This window comes from Emydura macquarii, unplaced genomic scaffold (genome assembly GCF_026122565.2).
Source record: "Emydura macquarii macquarii isolate MOO-44397 ecotype Brisbane River unplaced genomic scaffold, CSIRO-AGI_Emac_v2 contig_587, whole genome shotgun sequence".
Classification (NCBI taxonomy): domain Eukaryota; kingdom Metazoa; phylum Chordata; order Testudines; family Chelidae; genus Emydura; species Emydura macquarii.
This window is the reverse complement of record NW_027130724.1, coordinates 12,801,358-12,826,795: the sequence shown is the minus strand read 5'-3', so window position 1 is coordinate 12,826,795 and position 25,438 is coordinate 12,801,358. Positions and strand designations below refer to the sequence as shown.

The window sequence follows — 25,438 nt, the reverse complement described above, 5'->3', positions numbered from 1 at the left end:
CTTTGCCAGCTACCCTGCCGCTTTCCCAATTTGTCTTTTTTCTCTATATACAGAAAATTCTCTTTTCTGGTACCTCCAACTTTTTTTTTGTGGTGACACTAACAGAAGTCAGCAAGGGCACTTTTGTGGACAGTCTCTAGATTTGAAAATCTACAAGGTGGAAACAAAAAGGTGCTCAGTAAAGCACCCCATATTGGTCTAACAGGCTCTGGTCAAAGCATATGTAATGCTACTATACACTCAGCCTTCTGATGGGGAGAAAAGACAACATTTTACCAAGGAAACGCAGCTACTTCCAGGAGGCATTAATTAGCTGTTTATTTTTTGTAAATGAGATTGGTGCTTGGAGAAGCACATTTTATGCAGCAAAAAGTGCATACCTGGTTCCTGGGAGAATGTTTTTTTGGACTTCTTGCGGTGTTAAAGAAGTGCTAACACTATGGGATTCACCTCGCAGACAAAAGCAGCAAACAGGAGTTTTACAAGGCAGTTTCTCTAGGTGAACAAGGAGCAACTATGCAATCCTTGGGGTGAATTAGTTTGTTATTGGTTTGTTGTGTGCTTGCTTGATGAAAACTATAGTGTGGTCTGTTTGGGGGGCTGTGTTGAACCAAGCGGCCTGCTAGGCTAGGCTCTAGCCTGCTATCTTTTGATCCCTAACCCCTTTAGGCTTTGACAAAAAGGGATGATTAGGGAAACGAAATAGCTTCCATATTAGAGAATAGAAAGTCTGGCATTGATCATCTTACAAAACAGATAACTAAGGGGGATATGATAGAGGTCTATAAAATTGTGAAAGGTATGGAGAATGTGAATAGGAAAGTGTCATATATTATATACTCCTTCACATAACACAAGAACTAGGGATCGCCTGATGAAGCCAATAGGAAGAAGGTTTTTAAAAAATAAGGAAATACTTCTTTACACAGTCCATAGTCAGCCTGTGGAACTCGTTGCCAGGGGAATGCTGTGTTGGCCAAAAGTGTAACTGAGGTCAAAGAAGAATTTGAGAAGTTCATGGAGGATAGGACCATCAATGGCTATTAGCCAAGATGATCAGAGAAGCAACCCCATGCTCTGGGTTTCCCTAAACCTCTGACTGCCAGAACCTAGGACTGGACAAGGGGGTGGATCACTCAGCAATTGCCTTGTTCTGTTCATTCCCTCTCAAGCGTCTAGCACTGGCCACTGTCAGAAGACAGGACACTGGGCTAGATGGACCACTGGTCTGACCCAGCATGGCCATTCTTATGTTCTGAACTGGTGGTGCCCTGGAGACACAAGTAGGCTTTTCAGCATGAACACATCAATGTCCCAGGGCATTCTTGAGATTGCTGATCAGTGGATGTTGCTTGTTTTTAATAAAAGGGTATCTTGCCTTTTACACAAGCCAACATTCTGTAACTGAATACCAGCTACACTATTTAAGCTTCAGCAGATTTCACTGACTATGTTCAAAACCTAAGCACCAGAAATCTTGAAAGATTAAGGGGGAAAAAATTCTCCTCTCAAATCCACATGTCTGATACCCATGCAAATATTCTACTTTCCTAACAGGAAAATCTCCCATATGGTCAGCAGAGAGTCACTTAACGCAGCTGTGCAAGCAGAATTTGCCCCCCATTATCCCTGATTGCATTGTCTCTCCCAGACAGCAGTCTGTTACCTATTAAAAGCTCGAGAGTTCTTTAAGTGTCCTCAAAATGCTGTTGACCTACCTTATGACTCTGACAAGTTCATGAAAGGCTTGGTCTACATTCAATCGGATTTTTGCTGAGGCTTCCATATAAGTTACTTTAAGTTGTCGTGCTAATTGCTGGCCCTCCTCTTGTGTTACCTGAAACCAAAAGCAATCATTAAAAATAAGCTCCAAGCATTCCACTGACAAATCTGGATTTGTGTATGTGTACACACACACACACACACACACACGAGCATTGTGTAGTCTGAAAAAAATAAGTAGCCGTTTTCCTAAATATTGGATTTGAATCACTTTAACTGCTAGATAATATTCAACTACTGAGCCCCTTAAGGATAAAGTTAAACTATCCACAAGTGCTGGGTATAAAATTTCTCAGTCGTGGTATTTAAAAAAAATAAAGCTACAATTTTGCATTTTGGTGGGTAAGAATTTAAAATACAAGTCAACGTTTTTTAGTGTAGAGAAGAGCATTCATAAAGGTCAGAAAGCTCTGTCCATGTACCACCTTTAAACCATTTCCCCACTTTATTAAATACTTTTCAAACTGTAAATTCTGTGCAACAGCTTATATGACCAGGTTTTTCGTCCTTGAGTAGGGAAGCCTGAGTACAATTATCCCTGCTCAAACAGATGCTTAACTACAGTCTTCTGGATAAAGTAGTATCTAGCATTTTGTCAATTCTGGTAAAACCTATCTTTTCCCCCCCAACCTAGCCAATCCTGAAGAGTAAATAGCATCACTTCGGTTTTACAGTGGTTCATAGCAAACTTCATTATTTTGCTTTACTAAACTACCAAGATTCAAAAGTCAAATAGCTGCTCAGAGGTAAGAACCAAGACAAAATATAAAAGAACAGCTGTTTAGAAATATAGCTTGAACTCCAGGAGACTATTAAAAGATGGGTACACAGTCTATTATATAGTGCTACAGAACTGCCTATGAGAAAATCGAGAAGCTTTGCCCTAATGTGATGGTACAAGTTTCAGTGAAAAAAGTATTCTAACAGCAATACACAAAATGCAGTGGAAAGTGCTCATTTTCAGCAAGTTCCCTTCCCAGTGAAGCAAAGGAAGCTAGCAAAAGTGACATGGAGGCCCTGATAAACAATGATAGCTTGCAGAATTGCTTTATTAGAGTAAGTTCTCATACACAAGAGATCAATGCACAAAAGTTCCACCTTCCAGCATAAAAAAAGAGGTAAGCCTGCAATCATAAAAGGTTTCCCAGGGTTTACTCTGAAATATCAAACACAAGACTAAGATGGTTTAAAAGGGCCAAGATTTTAAACATCAAAGATAAACATGACCTCATTTTACTTGTTTAATTCTTTAAAACCAAGGGATATGATAATTTGTCTCAGGTATCAATGAAGGTACAAGAATTGGGTACATTACATATTGAAGCCATCAGCAGCACATGAAGCTGCCTGATATAAAGAACAACAGTCCAGCATAATTAGATGCAAGTGCTTCTGATTGTTGCTTTTGGCTAGAGAATCACAAAAAAGGGAACATGAAGTGTTCCATCTGGTGCCTTTTTACAAACGTAAAAACGTGATACAACAAATCCAGGGAGAGCTGCATAGTCTGTAAATTCAGCTTCCAAAGTTAGAATTGCCTAGGACCAAGATGCAACCTCTATTCCATCCTAATAGATACTTCCTAAGCATTCAGAAACAGAATGATATCTACACCGCAGACGTGAACTATTCAATATAAATGTATTAAGGAAACATTTCCATATTAGACTTTTTCCCTGTCCTGTAGTGCTTTTAATCCAAAACCAACTAGACCGATACAATGGACAACAAATCAGGAGAAGGACGTGGAGTTTATTGATCAGGGAGAAAAACATGCTCTAACCGATTAATTTAAGGAAGAATTTGGAATAAGGACACTTCCAGCCTTAGAGATACTCAGAAGGCATCAAAGTGATGAAAGGGAGACAAGTTTAAAAATATAAGGAAGAGCATAAGAAAGCAGGAAGGGGAGGAGGTTTGTGTGTGTAAAGGAAAATGAGAACAGATATAGGTAGGGACAACATTAAATAGGACTTTAGATACAAAGATAAGTTTTAATATTATGGAGCAGAAGATAGCAAGCTTATGGAATAGGAAAATGTTCTCACTTGAAGAGTTAACATGGAAGGGAGAAGATAATTTAGCAGCATATTATTGGACAATTGGGGAGAAGAGAGATCAGGAAAAAGTTACAGTGGTCAAGGCAAAAGATGAACAAGGTTTGGATAAGGAGCTCAGTAGTAAGTATAGGGAGGAAAGGACAGATATTTAATGATAAAGAGAAAGGAGCAAAAGATCTTGGCAACACACTGGCTACAAAGGAAGACAATCAAAGATTACACATGGGTCTGACCTGAAGAACAACAGACGTCAGTGGTGGGAGAGCTGCAAAAGGACAGGGGTCAAGAGAAAAGATAAAGTGTAGTTTAAGAGACATTTAATTGGATGTCCAGCTGCTCGCTTTCTCAAAGAGATGTCAGAAGCAGACAGAGACAAGACACTGGAAAGGGGAGGGAGGGAAGGGCAGGATAAAGAAGTAGACTTGTGGGTGGTCTGCATATAGTATGAGACAGACAAAAATAAAAATGCTTCTTCCTTTGCATACGTTAAATAGATTGCAATTGCAAAGTCTCTCTCTGTTAGGCAGTTTTTCCCAATCCTCAGCCATCCCTGCAGCTCATTTCTGCACCCCTTCCAGTTTTTCCCCCATCCTTTTTTTGAAATACTGAATAGGACTGAACAATATTGCAGCAGTAGACACTATCAAGGGCTCAAGGGCAAACTATCCCATGCATAGGAAAGATAGGAAGTATGACAAGAGATCACCCTGATTTAACCAGGAGATCTTCAATGATCTGAAACCAAAAAAAATTTTACAAAAAAAGTAAAAACTGGGTCAAATCACAAAAGGATGAATATAAACACCACAAGTATGTAGGGGGAAAATCAGAGGCACCAAGGTACAAAATAAGACTAAATTAGCTAGAGACAAAGGATAAATACATTTTACAAATATATTTGAAGCAAGACGACGACCAAGGACAGGGTAGGCTCGTTACTCAGTGAAGGGGGAAAAACAACAGAAACTGTGTAAATGGCAGAAGTACTAAATAACTTGGTTTCAGTTTTCACCAAGAAGTTTAGTAGCAATTGGGCATCTAACTTAATGAATACCAATGAAAATGAAGTAAGATCAGAGGCTAAAATAGGGAAAGAACAAGTTAAAAATTATTTAGACAAGTTAGAGGTCTTCAAGTCACCAGGACTTAATGAAATACATCCTAGAATACTCAAGGATCTGAGCCATTAGAGATGATCTTTGAAAAGTCATGGAAGATGGGAGAGGACTGGAAAGGGGCAAATATAGTGCAAATCTACAAAAAGAGGAATAAGGACAACCCCGAGAATTACAGACCTGTCAGTTTAACATCCAGCTAGCTTAAAATCCAGAAATATAACTGAGCAAATAATTAAGCAATCAAGTTGCAAATACCTAGAAGATAAAGGTGATAAGTAACAGTCAGCATGGATTTGTCAAGAACAAATTGTGTCCAACCAATCTGATAGCTTTCTTTGACAAGGTAACAAGCCTTTGCATAGGGGCAGCGGTAGATGTGGTATGACTTGAGTAAGGCTTTTGATACTGTCTTGCATGACCTTCTCATAATCAAATAGGGAAATAATCTAGATGGAGCTATTATAAGGTGGGAGCATAACTGGATAGAAAACTGTTCTCAGAGAGTAGTTAGTGGTTCACAGTCGAGTTGGAAGAGCATACTGAGTGGGGTCCCACACGGAACAATTCTGGGTCTAGTACTGTGCAATAACTTCACAAAGATTTAGACAATGGCATAGAGAATGCACTTATAAGTTTGCAGGCAATATCAAGCTAGGAGAGCTTGCAAGTGCTTTGGAGGATAGCATTAAAATTCAAAATGATCTGGATAAACTGAGAAATTATCTGAAATAGATAGGATAAAATTCAATAAGGACAAATGCGGAGTACTCTACTTAGGAAGGAACAATCAGCTGCACACATACAAAATGGGAAATCACTGCCTAGAAAGAAGTACTGCAGAAAGGGATCCGGGGGTCATAGTGGATCACAAGTCAAATATGAGTCAACAGTGTAACACTGTTGCAAAAAACCAAACATTCTGAGATATTAGCTGGAGCGGTGTAAGCAAGACATGAGACGTAATTCTTCCTCTCTACTTCATACTGATTAGGCCTCAACTAGAGTACTGGCTCCAGTTCTGGGTGCCACATATCAGGAAAAATGTGGGGGGGGGAAACAGTCCAGAGAAGAGCAACAAAAATGATTAAAGGTCTAGAAAACACATCCTATGATTGAAAAAAGATCGAAAAAAATTGGGTTTGTTTAGTCTGGAGAAGAGAAGACTGAGGGGGGACATGATAACAGTTTTCAATTACATAAAAGGTTGTTATAAGGAGGAGGGAGGTAAATTGTTCTCATTAACCTTTGAGGCTAGGACAAGAGGAAATGGGCTTAAATTACAGAAAGGGTGGTTTAGGTTGGACATAACTGTCAGGGTAGTTAAGCACTAGAATAAATTGCCTAGGGAGGTTGTGGAATCTCCATCATTGGAGATTTTTAAGAATAGGTTGGACAGACACCTAGATAATGTTTGGTCCCGCCTCAAGTTAAGGGAACTGAGGTCCCTTCCAGTCCTACGATTTTAAGTGTCGCTATTACCTTTGTATATGGCACAACCTCCCTACTTCCACTCAATTGGTCCACTTATATATCCAAGGCTCACGTTAGCTCTCCTTGTCACAGCATCACATTGAGAGCTCATGTTTAGTGGGTTATTCACCATCACCTTCAAGTCCTTTCCGGAGTCACTGCTTTCCAGGAAATAGTCCCCTGCCTCCTTCCCTTCCCTCCCCTGATCCTGTAAACGTAGCACTGGGCTAAGATCCCTGGAGGGCCCTATGAAAAACCACTTCCAATGGGTGCCTCAGTGGGCTCTGAAGAATGCACTGGAATGTTTGTTAATTGGTGTAACTCAAATTGTTAGCCTTGATCTTTTTGCCTTACAGCATTGGTCCAAGCTATCAGTGTGCAGATTGCCTACCATCTGTCGCAGTTCCACAGTTGAGATCAGCTGCTATGCTCTTGCGGGCAATATCCAGATCTCTATGTCTGAAAATTAGGGCACTCTGGAGTAGGAAGACGGGGTGTCATAATTTAGGGTAACTGTATCTGCATTACCCCCTGTGGTCCAGCAAGAACGCCTACTCTCAAGCTTCCAGCTCCAAAGCTGTTGCCTCTTGGGTGGAGATCCATGTCACACTCCCTTCAGACATGGGTATGTTCCCTGCCTTTAATGTGCATTTCCCAGCAAAGAATCTGCCTAAACAGATTTGCTCTGCTTGCTTTCTCTTCAAAAGACTGATAAAGTGATTACTGCAGATATAAGTTACCACCCAGTTCTGTAAAGCATTACAGAGAAGACATTAAAAACAGTAAGAGAACCTACATGCACGCTAATAAGCCGCCTATGCATCACCCCATACCACGGTTGATTTTTTTCTCAGTTACAAGTTCAAAGCTTCATCTCAGAACAAGCACACAATCTTATGAAGCCTCAATAGGCAGAGTCCTTCCAATGAGAATTGGGGTCCTCCATTTACTGCATCAGGAAGAAGGCTCTGAGTGAGTTTAAAACCCATGCTTTTATTCAAAAGTCTTTTCTATAGTTGGTTCCTAGAGAATTCAGTTTGAACTAGTATATGCATCTCTCCCCAGAGGGATGGCTTCAAAGATTAACAATAGAGGAAGTTCATCAGCAACCCCTTCCTTACTGGAGAGGGTACATACAATGCCACAACACATGCACAACTTCATTTTTAATACAATGTACCTCAAAGGTATTAGCCCTAATTCAATATGGCTTACCCCAATTCAATAAAATTTACCTTCATTCCATCAGGTTTGTTTAGGATATTATAGGACATTGTCAGTCAGTCATAGTGGGAATCCTTCAGTTCTCTGTCACTGCAGCTCTGACAGACTTAGGCTTCAACCACCTTCAAGGCACATTACAAGGCTTAGCTATTTATTCAGGTTTTTTACCTGCAAGGAACGTTATGAAGATGTTTGTTGTGATCTGGGGAGTCTGCATCCTTGTGATTGGAGTACACAATACACATCTGCTGCTGAGCGGCTGAATGGCAGACGTAACACAGTAAAGGAATGAAGGGCTAATGCTTCAGTTACCATAAAAAGGTTCATTAAAAAGTTAATAGGACTAAACAGTTCGAACATTTTGGATGAGAGTCTGTGCTATGGCTCTAAGCAGCACCCGCACAGAATTCTCAGCCCAGGAAAAAGACTACAACCACGCAGATCCTGGGCTGCTCCAGTGTGCTGACATACATAGCTATAGGGGCTGTTTAAGGTATGGCAGAGTCCGTTTTCTATCCTATGGGCTGTAGCACTAATTAAAATCTCCACAGCGCTGAATGCTGCAGTCGCACTCAAGTGTGCACCTAGTCCAACCAACATGCCCTCTTTCCCAGGGCTTGTAAAGCAGTTGCTCCTTGGGAGGCAGCCTTACAGAATTTTCCACAGTGACAGTACCAGTGGAATCCTCCCACACCTCAAATCTGGGCTTTTAAGTACCCATTATAACACTCCTCAGCCCTTTTATTGGCTAGAAAGGGAATGAAACAGGGTGATGCGCTCATCCTGCATTCTTACAGTTACACCTACAATACTCTATTTTCCTCCATTGTAACTCAAAATCGCTGATCCTGTGAATAAAGATGTTAAGATTTAAATCTACAATAAAAAAAGTGAGTGAATTAGTGGGGTGAAAGAACCTGAAATGATTATGAAAGACAGGGCAGAAAAAAGCATGTAGAAAATCAAGAAATATAAGTCCAAATGAAAAAAAGAAAGTCACTGAGATGGTGACTAATTTGCCTTAGAGGATTTAATAAACTGATATTTTATTAGAAATACGCTACATTGTGTTAAATTTAGTTAAACTATAATTTACACAAAACGCTACAATAAGAAACATCTTGAATCTGTGAGACTGCACAAGGGTAAGAGAAATTAGCAGCATGAACTAATGCATCAACAAAACTGAAAGTATAGATCTAAAATTATGCTTCCACAATAACCTGCTTTTACTTTTTAAATCTATAAAAAATTGCATGTTTGAGGCTAATAAAGCAATACTGGAGTATTTACTGTATTTAAAAATACAATACTTTTGCAACAGTTTACAACAGCAGATGAATGTACAGTAATTGCTTAATCCCCAAATAATCTTTGTATTGCCTTGCTTCTAGACTAATTTTAAAAGAGCACTGTCAAGTGACTTAGTATTAAAAATTCACAATTTAAGAAATAAAGTAAAACCTGTTGGGTTTATACCTTCCCTTGCAGTGTTTATAAATGCTGGAAAAAACGTGCTAATGCAAGATCAACAGAAAATGAAACTGATCAATTTATTCTCTTTGTCCAACTGAGTAAAATGCAATAAGCAGACAGACAGCAGGAGGTCAGTAATGAAAGGTAAATCAGATTTTCTTAATCATTAAAATTATTTTTGTACTAGCAACATAGACAAACCAATTTTTTTCAAAACATTTCAGCAGACTCTGGGTAACTGAACACCACTGTTTACAGAAAAATCTACTCCTAACCACAAAGCCCCAACATTTACAAGTCTGCCAGAAACGAACTACAAGAGTCAGATTTCTTCTAACAGAAACTGCAGCCATACACAGAAGAGGGCAAGGAGAAGGATGAGACATCTGTTTCTCTCCTCCTTTTACTACAGTTTTTGAGAGTGCACAAAAACGAGTAGCATTTGGCACACTACAGTTTTCTTTATTCTAGTAAATTTTCTTGTTTGATATTAGATGCCACTGATACATAATACAGAACAGTGTGAGAGAGTTAATTTCTCAGATAAAACCCAATACAACCTCCAGAAGGGAAAAAGATCACAACACAATCAAAAACATGGAAATAAAATCTGTTAAAGTTTGAACTGGTGACATGTGCATGCAGACACTGTTTTTTCCAAGTGTGTAAGAACAGTAGTAATAGTCTCGGCCAGCTCAATACATGCACAGGAACCACTGAGCCATTTGCATACTCTGAATGAATAGAATGACAAGACTTCAGAAGTTCTTACATCACACTTCATCATCACTGTAGCATTTGATCAACTTTAGGTAGGGCATTAAATGCCACAAACAGCATTTTCATAGATTTCAGGGTCAGACAGGGCCATTGTGATCATGAAGTCTGTGACACGTGTAGATCTCTTTCCTCTCTTCCCATACCTAAAAGGTAAATTGTATTGGGCTCATTTTTTAAACACAGTTTAGTAATTTCTATGCTGTTCTAAATATTTTTTTTAGCATAAGCAAGGCCAGAGTAGTTAGTCTTATTTAGAGCAGCAGGTGATGAGGTTTGGGGACACTGAATTCCTCTGAGAATTCATTCCACTGTCTTAGATCAGCAACAAGAAAGTTCCATCTCCTGCACAGAAGAATTTAACCCTTATTGTGGACAGCTTCATCACGCCTGAGGAGCAGAGCTGTCATTTGTAGACCTTGTCCTGGAGCTTTAGCCAATCTTTCAGATACCATGATCCCTGGGGATTTTGGATGTACCATTAGCTCTGGATTAGCCCATCATAGGGAAAATCTATTTCTTTTATAATAAATTAATGAATTGTGTCTGGCGTATGCTCTCTTTCAGAGCTCTATAACCAAACAGAAGATGACAAATGCTTGTTATGCTGTTACGAGATAAGCATTCCAACCAAGTTTGGCCCTACAGCATTCCAACATTACAGAATGGCCTGATGGGAGTATAAGCTTTGTACACAACTCAAATTTTAGTCTTCCATTGACTCAGTGTGTGTTCTTGGGCAAGTCACATAACACCTACGTAAATTTCTTCATCTAAAAAAAACGGATAATCTTTCCCTTCCTCACAAGGCAGCATCGGGACTAGAGTTCATACAGCACTCCCCATATGTCTAATGCTACATAAGCTTTTATAAATAAATATGAAAAGAATGGAGTTCTGCTCTTATGTGGAGGTCCATTTTGCTAAATCAACTGGAAGAAAAATCTAAAAGGACTGAATTGCACAAGCTATTTTGGATTCTCTAATTAATCCACAGTAATCAAAACTTGCACAGAAGCGCATGTTTTCCTGTAACTGGCATCACTTTGCCCCCTAATAATCTACAACCACCTTTTAGTGGAACGTGGCAGCTGTTTAACAAACAAAAGTAGTACACAAAAGTTTATGCTAGAAAGTGGCCAATACCACTATTAAATTGAAGTGGGAGTTTAGGCAGACAGAATTTTATTACCTAAACTGAAACACAAGGTCCGCTGTTTCAAATCTTATTACAATAACACCTCTGGCAGCACAGTGCTGTGCTAGTGCATTAGTTAAGTACTGACTCAGAGGAAAACTATCACCTACTGAACCACAAACCACTTCCCTGCAGCGCCTTGGATTTTTCCTTGAAAGTCTTCCATCCAGGGGCTGATGAAAGCCTGACCCCATTTAGTTTGTGATTATCTGACAAGATCACAGCCCACGCTGATAAGGCTGCCCCTATCATGTTACTGGAAAAAGCTGCTGAAACATCAAGTGCTTTATTCACCTCTCCTCCTTTTTTGAAAGGAAATCTATGTTACACTGCAACAATGCTTTATGAGAAACTATCATATTGCATGCATTTATGAGACGCAAGCAGCTGAGGATACAGTGTGCACCAAGTCTTTTGGGCCAAACTGGAATTCCTTTTTTACCAAGCTGTGACTGGCTGTACTAGCAGTCTTAGGACTTGTTTTGCAGCCTATGCTACCACCACCCTCTTAAATCCAAATGCCTAGAAATGACGATAACAGGGGGCCAGGAATGTAATATAGAACACCAACCTCACAGGGCCATTTTGAGGTTTAAATGTTTATATATCCCTTTGTAAACTCAAAGTATTTTTTTCCTCTTCATGATGCAGACAATGTGGACGTTATATTTGTGTACCATGCTGCCCTGTAGACCTGTGGCAAGTTCACAGTGTTTAACTAACTCCATTAGCACTGCCCATGAAGTCTTTTTTGCAACAGCTCAATAGGTCATAGGGTTCGTCTTCCCTCATGCCCTCTCCATCAATACCTACATGAACAATACGTAACAGTGAACTGAAGCTAGCTGTGACACCCAAGAACTAGACTAAGCCATTGATGTTTTATCAGAGTCACACTAGACTTCCTTGTACCTCATATCAGTTTAGCTATAATAGGCTAAAAAGCACTTGCTGAAAGCCAGATACCACAAAACCCAGATTATTTAATTGCTTGTATTTTATGGCACTTTATTAGCAACACTTTATTGTGCACATCCGAAGACATAAAATGAGTTTTTATTCACATAAAATACTGTAGTCCACCTATGTTTTCATCTGAGGTACATACATACATACACACCCCCAAAACTATTAATGGCATGGTACAGTTAGATCAATTAACTGATTATTAGCAGGAAGCTACAGAAAACTAATGGCACCAATTCTAATAAGTGACATACATTAATTGACAGATGCCACTGATCCAGTAAATTTTATTCTTACCTGTAAATTTTACATTCTCTGATATGGATACCTACTGCTCCATGATCCATTACAAATAGGCTCTTCCTCCTTACATTAAAAAACCTCCATGCTTGTAGTCTTCTCCCAGCTTCCCAATATATTTTCCGTAAGGGCAGCAATCTGTCCAAAACATCACTTATACACACAACTCCACAGAAACTACTGAGAATACAAACTATAAATTCTGACAAATAAAGGCTCATGCCTAGAGAAGAAGTTTCATAAAAATAGAAGTGAGGAATTATTGGAAAGCTCAGGTGCTACAGGAAAGTCAGGACATCAGGACAGGCTTCTTTGTAAGACCATGAAAATCCTGATGAACATTCTTTTGATCAGATGGCCAGGCAAAATCCACACAGAAATGAGCCTTTCACCTTGGCAGAATAAACCTGGATAGATCCAGCACTAGTCTAAACTTGACTGTTGACTTTCTTACAATAAAGTCTTTGTCTGTCTATGTTGGAGAAAAAAGGGTGTTTCTTAACTTGAGAAAGCCAACAAGATAAAAAGTGACAAGGCAGTTAGTAAATTTTCATAGAAGTTAGCAAATAGAGTTAAAGATTATATCTTGAGTTAAGAGCACATAGCCAAAGAATCTTGATCAACAATCCAAGAATCCCTCATTCTCTAGAAGCAGAGTAATTTCTCCTAGTAAAATGAGGTTTGCCATGCTGTATTTCCAACACCTGGTCAAGAGGGGAGTCGAACATCTAAGACGTGCAGTGTTAAATTGGGAAAAAAATGGGAATGGCACTCTACTCACTCAGGGTGCCAAAAAATGAGCTGTCAGAGTAGATTGCTTAGATCTTCCTGATTTTAGCTCTCTTTTTTACCTGCTCTGAGAATCAGAAAATAGTTCATGTTGATATTTAAGAGTAACATCGGTATCTGAGGTAGCATTTACCACAATAAAAGGGCACTTCACACATCTCAGAAGTACTATTTCATGCTCTACACTCAGGCAGACATCAATGCCTCAGCTGTTCTGTTCACATGTCCAGAGTAGTCTTTGCCATCATAAAAACTAATTTTTTATGATTTTAAAAAAGATATCTAAAAGATAAACTGGTAAACAAGAAAACAGCTTGGGAGAGTTGCCAATATGCTATTCCACCAGATGATAACCCAATTCAAGCTCTGATATGACCCTCTCAGACTACTTCAAGAGCCCATTTGTCTGATGTGGAATAATGTAAATGTATTTTATTATTTTTTAATTAGCTTTCATTGAGCCACTGGGCTTTGACATTTCCCTCTGAAAGGCTCCACCTCCCCATATGAAAGACTAAGAATTTCTCCTAAATTTCTCAAGACCTGTTCTAAGGTTGGAAAAGAGGATAGGTGATATGAAGTCTTCTTTGTCACTTGTGCAATAAATGTCCATCTCATTACGCAACTAACCTCACTCCCAACCTATTGAGGTATCCAGCCTCACAGCTGAAAGGACAGGTGCTTCTGCATCTGCATCTACAGTCTTTGCTTCCACCCCACACCAGAAGAATGAATAGCAACTCGTTCAAAATACTGGGAATCCATTTGTTTAATAAATTAATGAAATTAAAGTAAAAGAAACAAAGGTTTTGATTTCAGCAATGGATTAAGGAACGACAGGTGAAAAGTTTAATTTTGTGTTATTTCTTACAGAACTGTCATTGATGAGAGGCTCGGTACTCTGTTCCTACACTGCATTTTAAAAAAGACCCACTGTCTGAAGATGGAGGAAAAACAAGCACAACCAAAGCTAATGAACTTTTTATTTTAAGACCCTGAAATACTGATAGTAGCAAAGCAAAGCTAAGCAGAACAAGAAAACATAATTTTATAAGCCAAAAATCAAACAAGATATTAGGGCTAAAATGAATAAGGCTATTCATCAAACACACAACGATGTAAATGGCAAGGGTCCACACTATTATCTACAATCAGTTAATGAAAGCTGTGAACCAGAGAGAGTGTTCAACTGTAACTGAAGCTCCAAATTTAAAGCAGCATAAAGTGCTTTATAAACATGAGATTAGGAATTCTCTGCCATCAAAACAAAAGGTTAGAAGTGACATTTTGAAGATTTATGGAAGTGGTTTCAAATCTTTAAAGCCCTACCTTACCCACGTAGGTGCTTATATGGACACTCAGTCACCTCCAAAACTTCTCTTACATAAAACTAAGTAGACAGAGCTTGTTTAGTCTCTCACTTGAAGACATGTTTTCCAAATCCAAAGTAATTCTTGACGCCTTCCCCGTTTTTCTACATCCTTTCTGAAACATCAACATCAGAACTAGACCCATTAACGAGACCTTTACTAGAATACTATGTATTCAAAAATACCACCTCCTCCCTCCCCAACCCCTGCTTGATACTTCTCTGCTTATATATCCAAGGATTGCATTCACACTCTCACCTAAAGAATTGCACAGGGAGCACATGTTCAGCTGGTTAATTACCACTACCTTAAGTCCTTTTCAATGTCGATACATTCCAAGATATTGTCCCCCATATTGTATTATGTTCATTATTTGGTCCTAAATGCATGACCATGCATTTGGCTGTATTAAAACACATGCAGTCCCCATAAACCTTTTACCAAGTGATCCAGTTTGGACTGTATATAGTTAACATGTCCCTATTATTTATCCCTCCATTAATTTGAGTCTGCAAATTTTACCAGCGATGATTTTATATTTTCTTTTAGACTAATAGAATTGAACAGCATTGGTCCAATAATAGATCCCTCCATGACCCTACTAGAAGACATCCGATAAATTGGGAAAAAGTAATTGTAAATTGGAGTAGTTATCAATTAGACAGTTTTTAATCCATTTCATAGATTATTAATGTCTGAAGGGAACTCAGGAGGTCATCTAGTCCAAGCAGGACGAATCTCAACTAAATCATACTAGCCAGGGCTTTATCAAGCCAGGCCTTAAAGACCTCTAAGGATGGAGATTCCACCACCTCCTTAGGTAACCTATTCCAGTGCTTCACTACCCTCCTAGTAAAGAAGTTTTTCCTAATACCCAACCTAGAAGGCAATCAGGTTGGTCAGGCATGACTTGACCTTGGTGAATCCATACTGACTGTTCCTGATCACCTCCCTCTCTTCCAAGTGCCTCAAAATGGATTCCTTGATGACCTATTCCATGATTTTTCCAGGGACTGAGGTGAGGCTGACCATTTAATATGGGTTACACTGATTCTGTTGCATACATCCGGACTTTCTGCAACCAATGGTATACTTTAATCTGCTTTATATGTTTAGAATTCAGTTAGTGCATTTTTTATTGTAAAAGCAAGAATGATGAAAGCTTTTAGAGTAGCCACCATACCTTCTAATATTAGAGTTTTCTGCTTGGCACTAGCCAATATGATGAGTAATATATACTATGGAAAATTTTAAGAGTAGGAGAATTAGACATGCTCATGCCTGAGATCTCTCAACCGAATATATGAATTAATTTAGCTTCAGCCTCACCTCCAGGAGTCAGTAAGAAGCTGCTGTATCAAGAATTTGTTTTTAAATATTCTGATCCAGAAACAGTTCTCCCTAAAGAGAAACGTTAAGAACCTCAAATATAGCAGCTGTCAAAATTCCTGTATTTCTCTTCCACTGTGATTAATTATAAATATTGCACGAGAAAGTCATTTGCTCGAACTGCTCATTTTGAAATTTGAAGTCAATCCTCTTAATTTCTACAAAAACCATGTACAAAGAATTAGGATTCTCCATATACAATAATGCCAAGTTTTTTACCTGTCTCTGATGATCCAGATCTGCTTTGTTTCCAACTAGAATCATAGGAAATTCATCACGATCTTTCACTCTAAGTATCTGCCTTTGAAACTTGTAGATTTCTTCAAAACTGAAAAAAGAAAAGTAAGAAAGAGTTGTATTTACTAATTCATGGATTCTTGACCTATGGTTTCATGAAAAGTTGGAGTGGGATTACAATCATCCTTCATGTTTATGGCTAAAGAAATGGGATTACAAATATCACAAAATAAAATATTGTTTCATCATAGGTCACAGGGTGGGAGAATTAGGGAACAACTGAACTAGTTCACCTAATTAAAATGAATCAACACAAATCAGTACTTATAGGACTTATTCTGATCTATTAGAGAGTTGAAATAGAGCATACCCTAAGAATAGGGTTGATACAAATTTACAGGTGTCTATTTTCTTCTTTCAACAGTAACTCAATATTCACATCAGATATGCATATTCATAACTTGGAAGAGGCACTCCCATTTAAGACAACACAAGATTGCGTTTAGGCAGCAGCAGATCTTTTGCTAGTTTCCATATACTTATGAAGGATGCCAATTTTATTCTTATGCTCAAAACATGGAAAAAATATTTTAAAATTGTACTAAGTATGATTTAGGCTCTTAATTTTAGGCACCCGGGTTTTGAAATTACTAGCCAAAAATACACTGTATCCATACAAGACTGCAGAGTCTAAAATTTCAACTAGCATCCACAAAGCCAAATTGGTCTTCCCAACAAAACCTCCACAGCTATCTCTGATGTTTTAAACCTTTGCTTTTAATTATAAAAAAAGCATCAGGTTGGGGAAAATCCTATTGCCCAGAAACACAGTTGAAGTGCTATCCAAGTAAATAAATTGTCAGGTTTGCTGCCTGCCAGAAAAGGACAATAGCAAGCAGAGCAACACCAGGCACAGCAACACTGAGCTGGAAGAGTGAAGAGGTGCCCGAGAAGCCGAGGAGTACAGCAAAGAACAGAGCTGTCTCAGGGACAAGAAGGAAAAAGGGCTAAGCAAAACAAAAAGAACTGAGCTACCAGTCAAGGCTTGTCTTATACAAGCCAAGAAGCAGTCAATGAAGGTTACCAAGTATAGATGACACATGCCCTTACCAAGAAGCGCTCGATAAGCCATACTGAGCCAGCTTTAAAAGTTAGTTATTTGTGTGAAGTTAATATTTGGGGAAGTTATTTTTGTCTTGATGCAGTTCCCTCCCACATTTTCCTATTTATAAATTAAAGTCACTCACAGCACTGGATAGGTGCTTTAATGAAACTGAAATAAAATGCAGACAAACAGTTAAATTTGTCTAGCTGTATTATGCGAACTCCCACTTAACCACAATTTGAGAGAATTGTAATTAGCCACTTAAAACCAGAAAGCTATGGTATCAGTTTGTGTCTGCAACAAGTACCACATGTGGTTATTTTAGTAGAAACTAGCACGGCAAACAGAGAAAGTTATGAGATGGAGTACTCACACATGCTTTCATAGTTGATTTCAGGCTTACCTTCCTCTATCAGTGACTGAGAAGACAAGGAGAAAGCCCTCCCCAGTCCTCATGTATTGTTCTCTCATAGCTCCAAATTCTTCTTGTCCTGCTGTATCCAGAACTGAACAAAAGTAGAAAAAGACTAATTACTATACTTTATGCTCCTAGTTTGTGAAACTTTTCCTTCTGAAACAGCTGGAGCAAAATAGCTTCTTTTTAAAAAAGGGATGTTATTTTATAAACTATGATCTTCCCCAACATATAGAAAAAGACTTATTTGTAGGTTTTCTTCCAATGAAGATATATTGCAAGATTCTTACTTCTGGATCTTAACAAGATGCTGCTAGGACTCCTAACTCAAGGTTTTTGATTCTTCAGGGCAGTGGCCCAGTCATAAGCAATAAGTCCAGCATGAACCAGACCTGAAGAAATTCTGGTCTCTCTTCGACCAGTTCATGCCAGGCTACAATAGCTGTTGAGCACATCTGGCCATGAGTCTTAAATGATTGTTAACAAGAGGAATCTCACTAGAATACATGGAGGCAGTATTTATACTCTACATGGGTGGTAAACATGACAGTTAATCAATACACTGTATTCCCAGTACCACTCCTCATAAAACCTGAGGAAATTCTGCTAGTCTTGTACTAAGAAACTAAGGCCCAAGAATAAGGCTCCTAATGCAGAGGATATATCTTTAGATAAATAGAAGCTGTAAGTGCTCAGCATCTCTAAAAATAAAGAAGCTATTTATTTAGTTGCGACTCATTATGTAGGCTAGGCATTTAGGTATAGTGTCAATTTAAAGACAGTTTAAAGTTTGATTAGGTCTTTGAAAGTCAAGGAATGTGCAATTAAGATCAGAGTACAAGTTTTTAATCAGGTAGTTATGAAAGAACCATACATCAAAATACTTAGCACAATACAATTTGATCCAGCCCCATCCTCTTAAAATTCAAGTACATAACAGCTACAGACTGTTTATATTTAATTATGTATATATATATATATATATATATATATTTTTTTTTTTTACACTTACTGTCCAACCGTGCTGCTCTCTCATCTATCACACACTGTTTGGTGTAGGAGTCTTCAATTGTTGGATCATAATCCGTGACAAAGTAGGACTGCAGAAAACCAGAATTTATGTTTGTATACAAGACACATCCAATACATAGTTTAATGCAGCAAGTTATTAAATATTTGTAGTCTATCAAACTGAACACTGAGGAGACGTTCATAGCTTACTGAAGGTAAGAATTATTTTCTACATGGAACAAATAAAAACCCTCAATATTTAATCCAAATCAAAGTCAAAAAAGGTTAAGTCAATTGGCAATATCTGGTAATGGCTTGACATGGACATGGGCAAACAGCATATCAGAGGGAGCATTTGTTCTGAATCATGGATGCATTTTGTTATTAATATGATAACACATTAACTTCATTGTTTTGAGGAGAAGATTTATAACTAATTTAAACATTCTCTGGAAGAATTACACTATTACTCTTATCTCAAAGCACATGAGTTTTAACTTGTTTTCTAGAGAAATGTTTCAGAATTATACAAGTATTTGAGATAGTTTCATTGTTGCACTCCCCTTCAGGTAACACTTCAGTGCTTTTATACTTTCACTCTGACAGTCCTACCACACCCCTGAAGTTTAAAAATAACCTCTGCATTACTATTGTCCCTTTCCATTTGCAAACACTAACCCAAATTGTTAACTTCCTGATGTTAACTCCACAACAGTTTGGCCCCTTGTATTCTGCCTTCCAACACTCAACCCTTTATCCATTACATAAAATAGTGGTAAAAGTACCAAATTCATGAGTATAGTGACAAGAACCTCAGGGTTAAACTTAGTAGCTCTGATACCGAAAGTCTATTGTCTAAAAATACTATACAAGCTAAGATGCATCTCTAACAATAAGCATTATACATCAATTTAGATTTTTATTCTAGTTGTGACTAATCAGCAAAACCCCTTAAATGAAGTAAGCAGCAAAACAGACTTGCTATCCTTCAACTTTGGTTAAGCGCCCCCAAATCTAGCCTCAATGGAACAGCCATCACAATTTGCACTATTCTTAGAATATTCAAAAATCAAGAACATGACATTTATGGAGTTCAGAGTTCTTTAAAATGCACTGGGGAATTTAAAAAGACAATTGGCTGTTTGTGCATCAATGGACAAGCATCTATTTGAGTATGCAAATGAATTCTATTGTTTAAGTGAAAACTAAATTCTTTAAGCACCTCACAGCCTACATGTTGGCTTTTACTTAATTAAAAGCATCTTGCTGCCTAGAAGCTCAATGAATCTGTAGATCACTCAAAACAGTCATTTAAAGTAACAGCAGGGGATAGTCACTTGTTTATTTCTGAATTCACAGCCACCATCTTTTTCTTTTTACCCCATAATTCAAACAAGATCAAATTTAAGAGAACATTATTGGAACCAGCCCTCCAAACATAGCTTTGTCAGCATGAAAAAAGCTACAAGTATTTCATTTATACAGCAACATAAGAATGATGTAGTTAAAATGTGGACCATCTGAGAAGCCTGGAAAATCATAATTTTAGGTTAGATAACCCACTAACTTTCTCCACACTACCACAGAATCTGCAAAACACACACCTAAAATCTGAAACACATATTTCTTGCCTAATTTCACTGTGGGTATGTCTACAGCCATGTCTACACTAGAAAGTTTTGTGAACAGTAGTTATGCTGGTGATAAAAAAGTGCTATAATTATAGTGCTCGTGCCCGTCCACACAAATCATTTTATTGTAAAAGAGCATCCACACTTGGCGCTGTCGTATCAGCAGTGAGAGCAGTGCATTGTGGGCAGCTATCCCACCATGCAACTTGGCAGCTTCTGCCATTAGGAATTCTGGGCTGGAGGAGAGGAGCTCAGAGCACCTTGGATGCTGGCTCAGTGTCCCGTGGTGCAATGCGTTTCCATGCCGTCATACATTGTGTTGCTTGTAGCTACTCACGCCTTTTTTTCCAATGGCTCCCTGTCATTTTCTGCACACCCACCATCTGAATCTGAAAATATGGATCCTGCGCTACTCTCCACAGTTGCTTTCAGCATTCTTACCGCATTGCAGCTGTTTGCGCAGTATATCATGAGGTCCGAATCAGAACAGGAACCCAAGGAACCTGACCTGCTGAGTGACATGCAGACAAACAGCACTGCATCACTGTTATTCACGGAGCACCTGCACACGGTGAACTGCTGCTTCTAGGTGCATGAGACAAAGACTGAGTGGTGGGATCGCATCGTTATGCAGGTCTGGGACGACGACCAGTGGCTACAGAACTTCTGAATGCACAAAGCCACCTTCATGGAACTCTGTGCAGAGCTGACCCCTGCCCTGCAGTGCAAGGACACCAGAATGAGAAGTGCCCGCTCGGTGGAGAAGCGCATGATGATCGCCGTGTGAAAACTGGCAACTCCAGACTGCTATTGGTTGGTCGCTAATCTGTTTGGAGTTGGGAAGTCCACCATTGGGGCTGCATTATCGCAAGTGTGCAGGGCCATTAATTGCATTTTGCTGCAAAGGATTGTAACTCTGAGTGAAATAGTGGATGGATTCGCAGCGTTGGGATTCCTTAACTGTGGCGGGGAAATAGATGGCATGCATATCCCAATTTTGGGTCCGGAATAGCTTGCACCGAAGCACATCAATAGGAAGGGATACTTTTCTATGGTACTGCAGGCTCTTGTGGATCACCAGGGGCATTTCACCAATATCAAAGTTGGTTGGTTGTGAAAGGTGCATGATGCTCGTATCTTCAGGAATACAGGGCTGTACTGGAAGCTACAAGCAGTGACCTCTTCCCCAGACAAAAAGATTACAATAGGGGATGTCAAGATGCCCATAGTGATCCTAGGAGACCCAGCCTACCAACTAATGCCATGGCTCATGAAGCCTTACACAGGCAACTTGGATAGAGCAAGAAGCACTTTAATAGCAGGCTGAGTAGGTGCTGAATGACTGTTGAATGTGCATTTGGCTGATTAAAGGCGTGCTGGAGATGCCTTTATGGCAGACTGGACTTAAAGGAGGACAATATTCCTGTGGTTATAGCCACCTGCTGTGTACTACATAATTTGTGTGAACTAAGGACAAGAAGTTTGCCCCTGGGTGGACCACTGAGGCAGATCACTTTGCATCTGCATATGAGCAGCCAGATGCCAGAGGTATGGGGGGAGAAGGGTGTGTGCAATGGGGGGCCATATGGATAAGGGAGGCTCTGAGGGCCCATTTTGACAATCCATAATTTTTTTTAAAAAACATCACTAACATTGTTCTGCAGTACAGCTATAAATGTGTGTCAGTAGAGGTGCAAATCTCATGTGAACACAGAAAAACAATGCTTATTGTTCTAAGAACTTACTTATTATTAAACACTAAACTGTGCACCACACAAATCCTGGGGGGACTGGGGTGGATAGTGCCAGTTATGACATCAGCGTGTAAGTCCAGCTGTCATTCTCGTAGCTGTCTGAAGGGGTGGAATGAAGAGGGTAGTGGAGAGGTCCATGACTCTGGTAGGAATGTGTTGGGGGAGTGCATGGAAAGAAGTTCTGTTACGGCCATGTGAGGAAGGGGGGGGATGCTTGCATGCAATTACACTATTGTCTTTAGAAGCTCTGTTTGCTCCTCCATGGCCTTGATCATGCACTCATGGCCAGTGAAAATTCTTTGCTGGTTTTCCTTCCATTCCTGTCTGTCCATCTTCTGAGATTCTGACACTGACTTCTCCATGCCCTTCTCTCTCTTTTGGACACCTCAAAGGACTGGAGGAGTTCCTGGAACATCTCCTCCTTGCTTCTCCAGGGTTGCTTCCTTATCTGCTGGAGGTGCTCCGCTAGTGTAGGGGCTTTGGCTGCGAAGGCCACATCTGTGTAAGAAGAAACATGAACAGAACTATTGTTGTCAGTGCCTTAACAGTACGAATGAATCACTGTGAAACACACCTTATTTTCACTTGTGCCCTGTGCAGGGCACAGCTCCTTGATCAGCCTGGGAATGGTGAGTTTGGGGGCTGGAGGGAAGGGGGGCATGATCAACCAAGCAGGTCAAGGTTCTGGGTGGGTGCTCACTTGGGGCATACATGCAGGTGCACTGGGAAAACAAATTTCAAATTGTGCCATCATTCTCCGCAGGCAGGGGCCATAGAAGCTGGCCATATCTCACTCCTTAGAGTCAGCAAGGATGCATCTCCTCCACTTGAGCAGCTTCAAACCATGTCCTTATGCTGCATAACTGTGCGCTGCTTTGGTCCCCGCTCACATGATTTCCAATTGGCGTGGGAAAGTGTCCTACAACGGGGGAAGAAATACAGCTGCTCTGCTGAGGAATCTGAGGCAGAGAATCGGGGAGTACCTCCAAGAAAGTTTCCTTGAGGTCACACCGGAGGATATTTGTGAAGTCTCGGCATACATTAACGTGCTTCTCAGCCGTACTGCCTAGATGCTCAAGGGAGTGGGAAAGCACATGCAAACACAGCTATTCCTGTGCATTTCTATCCCTTCAAATTCCTGTATATTTTAAACAAGCTGAGAACCCTCATGCCTCCTGTATACAAGGAGCATTAGCTTCCAAACACTTACCAGAACTCCCTTCTCCCGCATCCTGAGCGCCTGAGCTGAAGGGCTGGCTGTAGCCTTCTGGGAGGGAGAACAGCTTCTGACTCCCAACCTCAGCAACTGAGCAGCTTCCTGGCTCCAGGTCATCCTCCAGCTCTGCTTCCTCATCGATTACATCTTCGTCGGGGTTCAGTCTGGTATTTGGGGTCCCCAGGGTTGCAGAAGTGTCTACGGGCATCTTGGGGGGGGGATATGGGGTTCCTGCTGAGGATTGCTTCCAGCTCTTCGTACAATTGGCAGATCATTGGCTCCGCACCAGAGCAACGGTTTTGCCTCTCTCGCCTTATGGTAGCTTTGCCACAGCTCCTTGATTTTAGCTCAGCACTGCAGCGTCTCACTCTTAGTCCTTTTCCGCCATGGCACGAGAAATCTGGCCATAGGTATCAAAGTTCCTTCAGCTAGAGCGGAGCTGGGACTGCATGGCTGACTCTCCCCAAATGCTGATCAGGTCCAGCAGCTCCGGCGAGCTCCAAGCAGGAGAGCGTTTCTTGCATGGAGCCCGCCATGGTCACCTGGGAAGATGAGATGCAAGCTCTCCATGCCAACCAAGCAGGAAGTGGAACAAAAGTTTCAAAACTTCCCACAACTGTAAAGAGGGAAGGGCGGGTGACTGCATAGAGCAGCAGAGTGCAAACAGATGTCCAGAGTGGTTAAGATTAGCATTGTAGGACATTTCTGGAGGCCATTTAACACAACATAAACATACAGCAGTGTCTACACTGACGCTTTTGCAACAGAAATTTGGCGAAAAAGGCTCTATATGTCTCTCGTCTAGCTGGTTTTATATCGTCAACAAAACATTCATCGTAGTATAAACCAGGACTGTTTTGTCGACAAAAGCTGACTTGTCGACAAGACTTCCTAGAGTAGACAAGGCCTACATTGCAAAAAAACTGCAGCAGCGAGTCTCGAAGCCTGGGTCAATTGAATCAGGCCCACGATATGCAGCTAAACAGAAGCAGTGTCTCTATGTTCCCACTTAGGCTGGAGTCTAAGCTCTGAAAATTGCTTAGAGGGAATGGTTTGAAGAGTAAGCACTGTGGCGCTAGGCCCCTTTCCTTTGCTACACAACAATTCAAGAGAGCAATGAGCCAATTTTATGCATGTCTTGCTGACAGAAAAGTAAGCCCAGCCATCCCACATGGTTATACAGAATACTACAATGGGGAAGAAGAGAAGACATCCTAAGCCTAACCCTAACATTTTAAGTATCAGTAGGTAAAGATCACAATCCGCAAAAACAAAGGTGATTGTACAATGGAAGGACAACTACTATAAGAAAGCTATTAATTGTTTTGACTTGACATCTTCCCAACCAATTATAACATTTAATCTGCAGTTAGAAATTAGAATTTCACTTGTTTTGAGTGTTGTATACTACAATCCAATTGTCATCCCACATCCACATAAATCCCTAAAGAATATAATTTTCCTTTGCAGTAGTGACAGTAAAGCCATTCTTTCCATTCTTCTGATGATCTAATTCAAGGTAGTTAGTGTTGCTATGCAATCACTGCCACTTCCGCAGTTTACAGTACTTCTCGCTGTTCTATACAAGCAATGTTATCACGATCCCTAGAGAACGTCAGATATATTTAATTTACAACTACTCCTACAATTGTCTGCTGGCTTTATTGTAAGAGTAAGGAAATTAGAAACATTCAAGAAAAGAGTTTTAACTGCCCAGAGAATAGTGTACGCATTGTAATTTAATCAATTTTCACTGTAGGTATCAACTATCAGTTGAAATGCATCCATCTCAGTTCTGTCACCTCCACATTCTGAACAGCAGCAATAAATTCCAAGTGAAATTGCCCCCTAATAAGTACGATAAAACTATTGAAATCCCATGCACACATCCCTTTAAGGGATTAAAAATATGTAACAAAGTTAATCAAATTCAAATTCATTTCATTCCATTTTAAGCTCCCACATGGTGAGGCAAACCTATCTTCTCATTTGTTCCCAGTTCTTTCACATTACTCCTTTAGTTTCTCCCCCACTTTCACTTTGTTCCTTTTGTCATGCTGCTCTGTACAACTCATCCCCAATAAGCACCTTTGTTCTTTTTTCCACAGGGAGGAATATTCAAAAGCACATACAACACTTAGGAGACCAGG

The 25,438-nt window shown here is 39.8% G+C and overlaps 1 protein-coding gene across 4 annotated transcripts in view; it reads right to left on the bottom strand.

Annotated features, from left to right (window-relative positions):
* Positions 1-25,438, bottom strand: part of RRAS2 (RAS related 2) — a 73,383-nt gene that overhangs the window by 3,755 nt on the left and 44,190 nt on the right. For 3 of the 4 annotated variants that reach the window (XM_067540730.1, XM_067540728.1, XM_067540729.1), the window contains exons 2-5: positions 18,689-18,776; positions 17,665-17,767; positions 16,139-16,247; positions 1,719-1,837 (exon numbers count right to left, since the gene is read on the bottom strand). In XM_067540730.1, coding sequence (XP_067396831.1) covers positions 1,719-1,837; positions 16,139-16,247; positions 17,665-17,732 — 296 coding nt within the window. In that variant the 5' untranslated portion in view covers positions 17,733-17,767; positions 18,689-18,776. Of the gene's footprint in view, positions 1-1,718; positions 1,838-16,138; positions 16,248-17,664; positions 17,768-18,688; positions 18,777-22,063; positions 22,439-25,438 lie in introns of those variants that run through there. The other variant, XM_067540732.1, reaches the window with a different exon arrangement.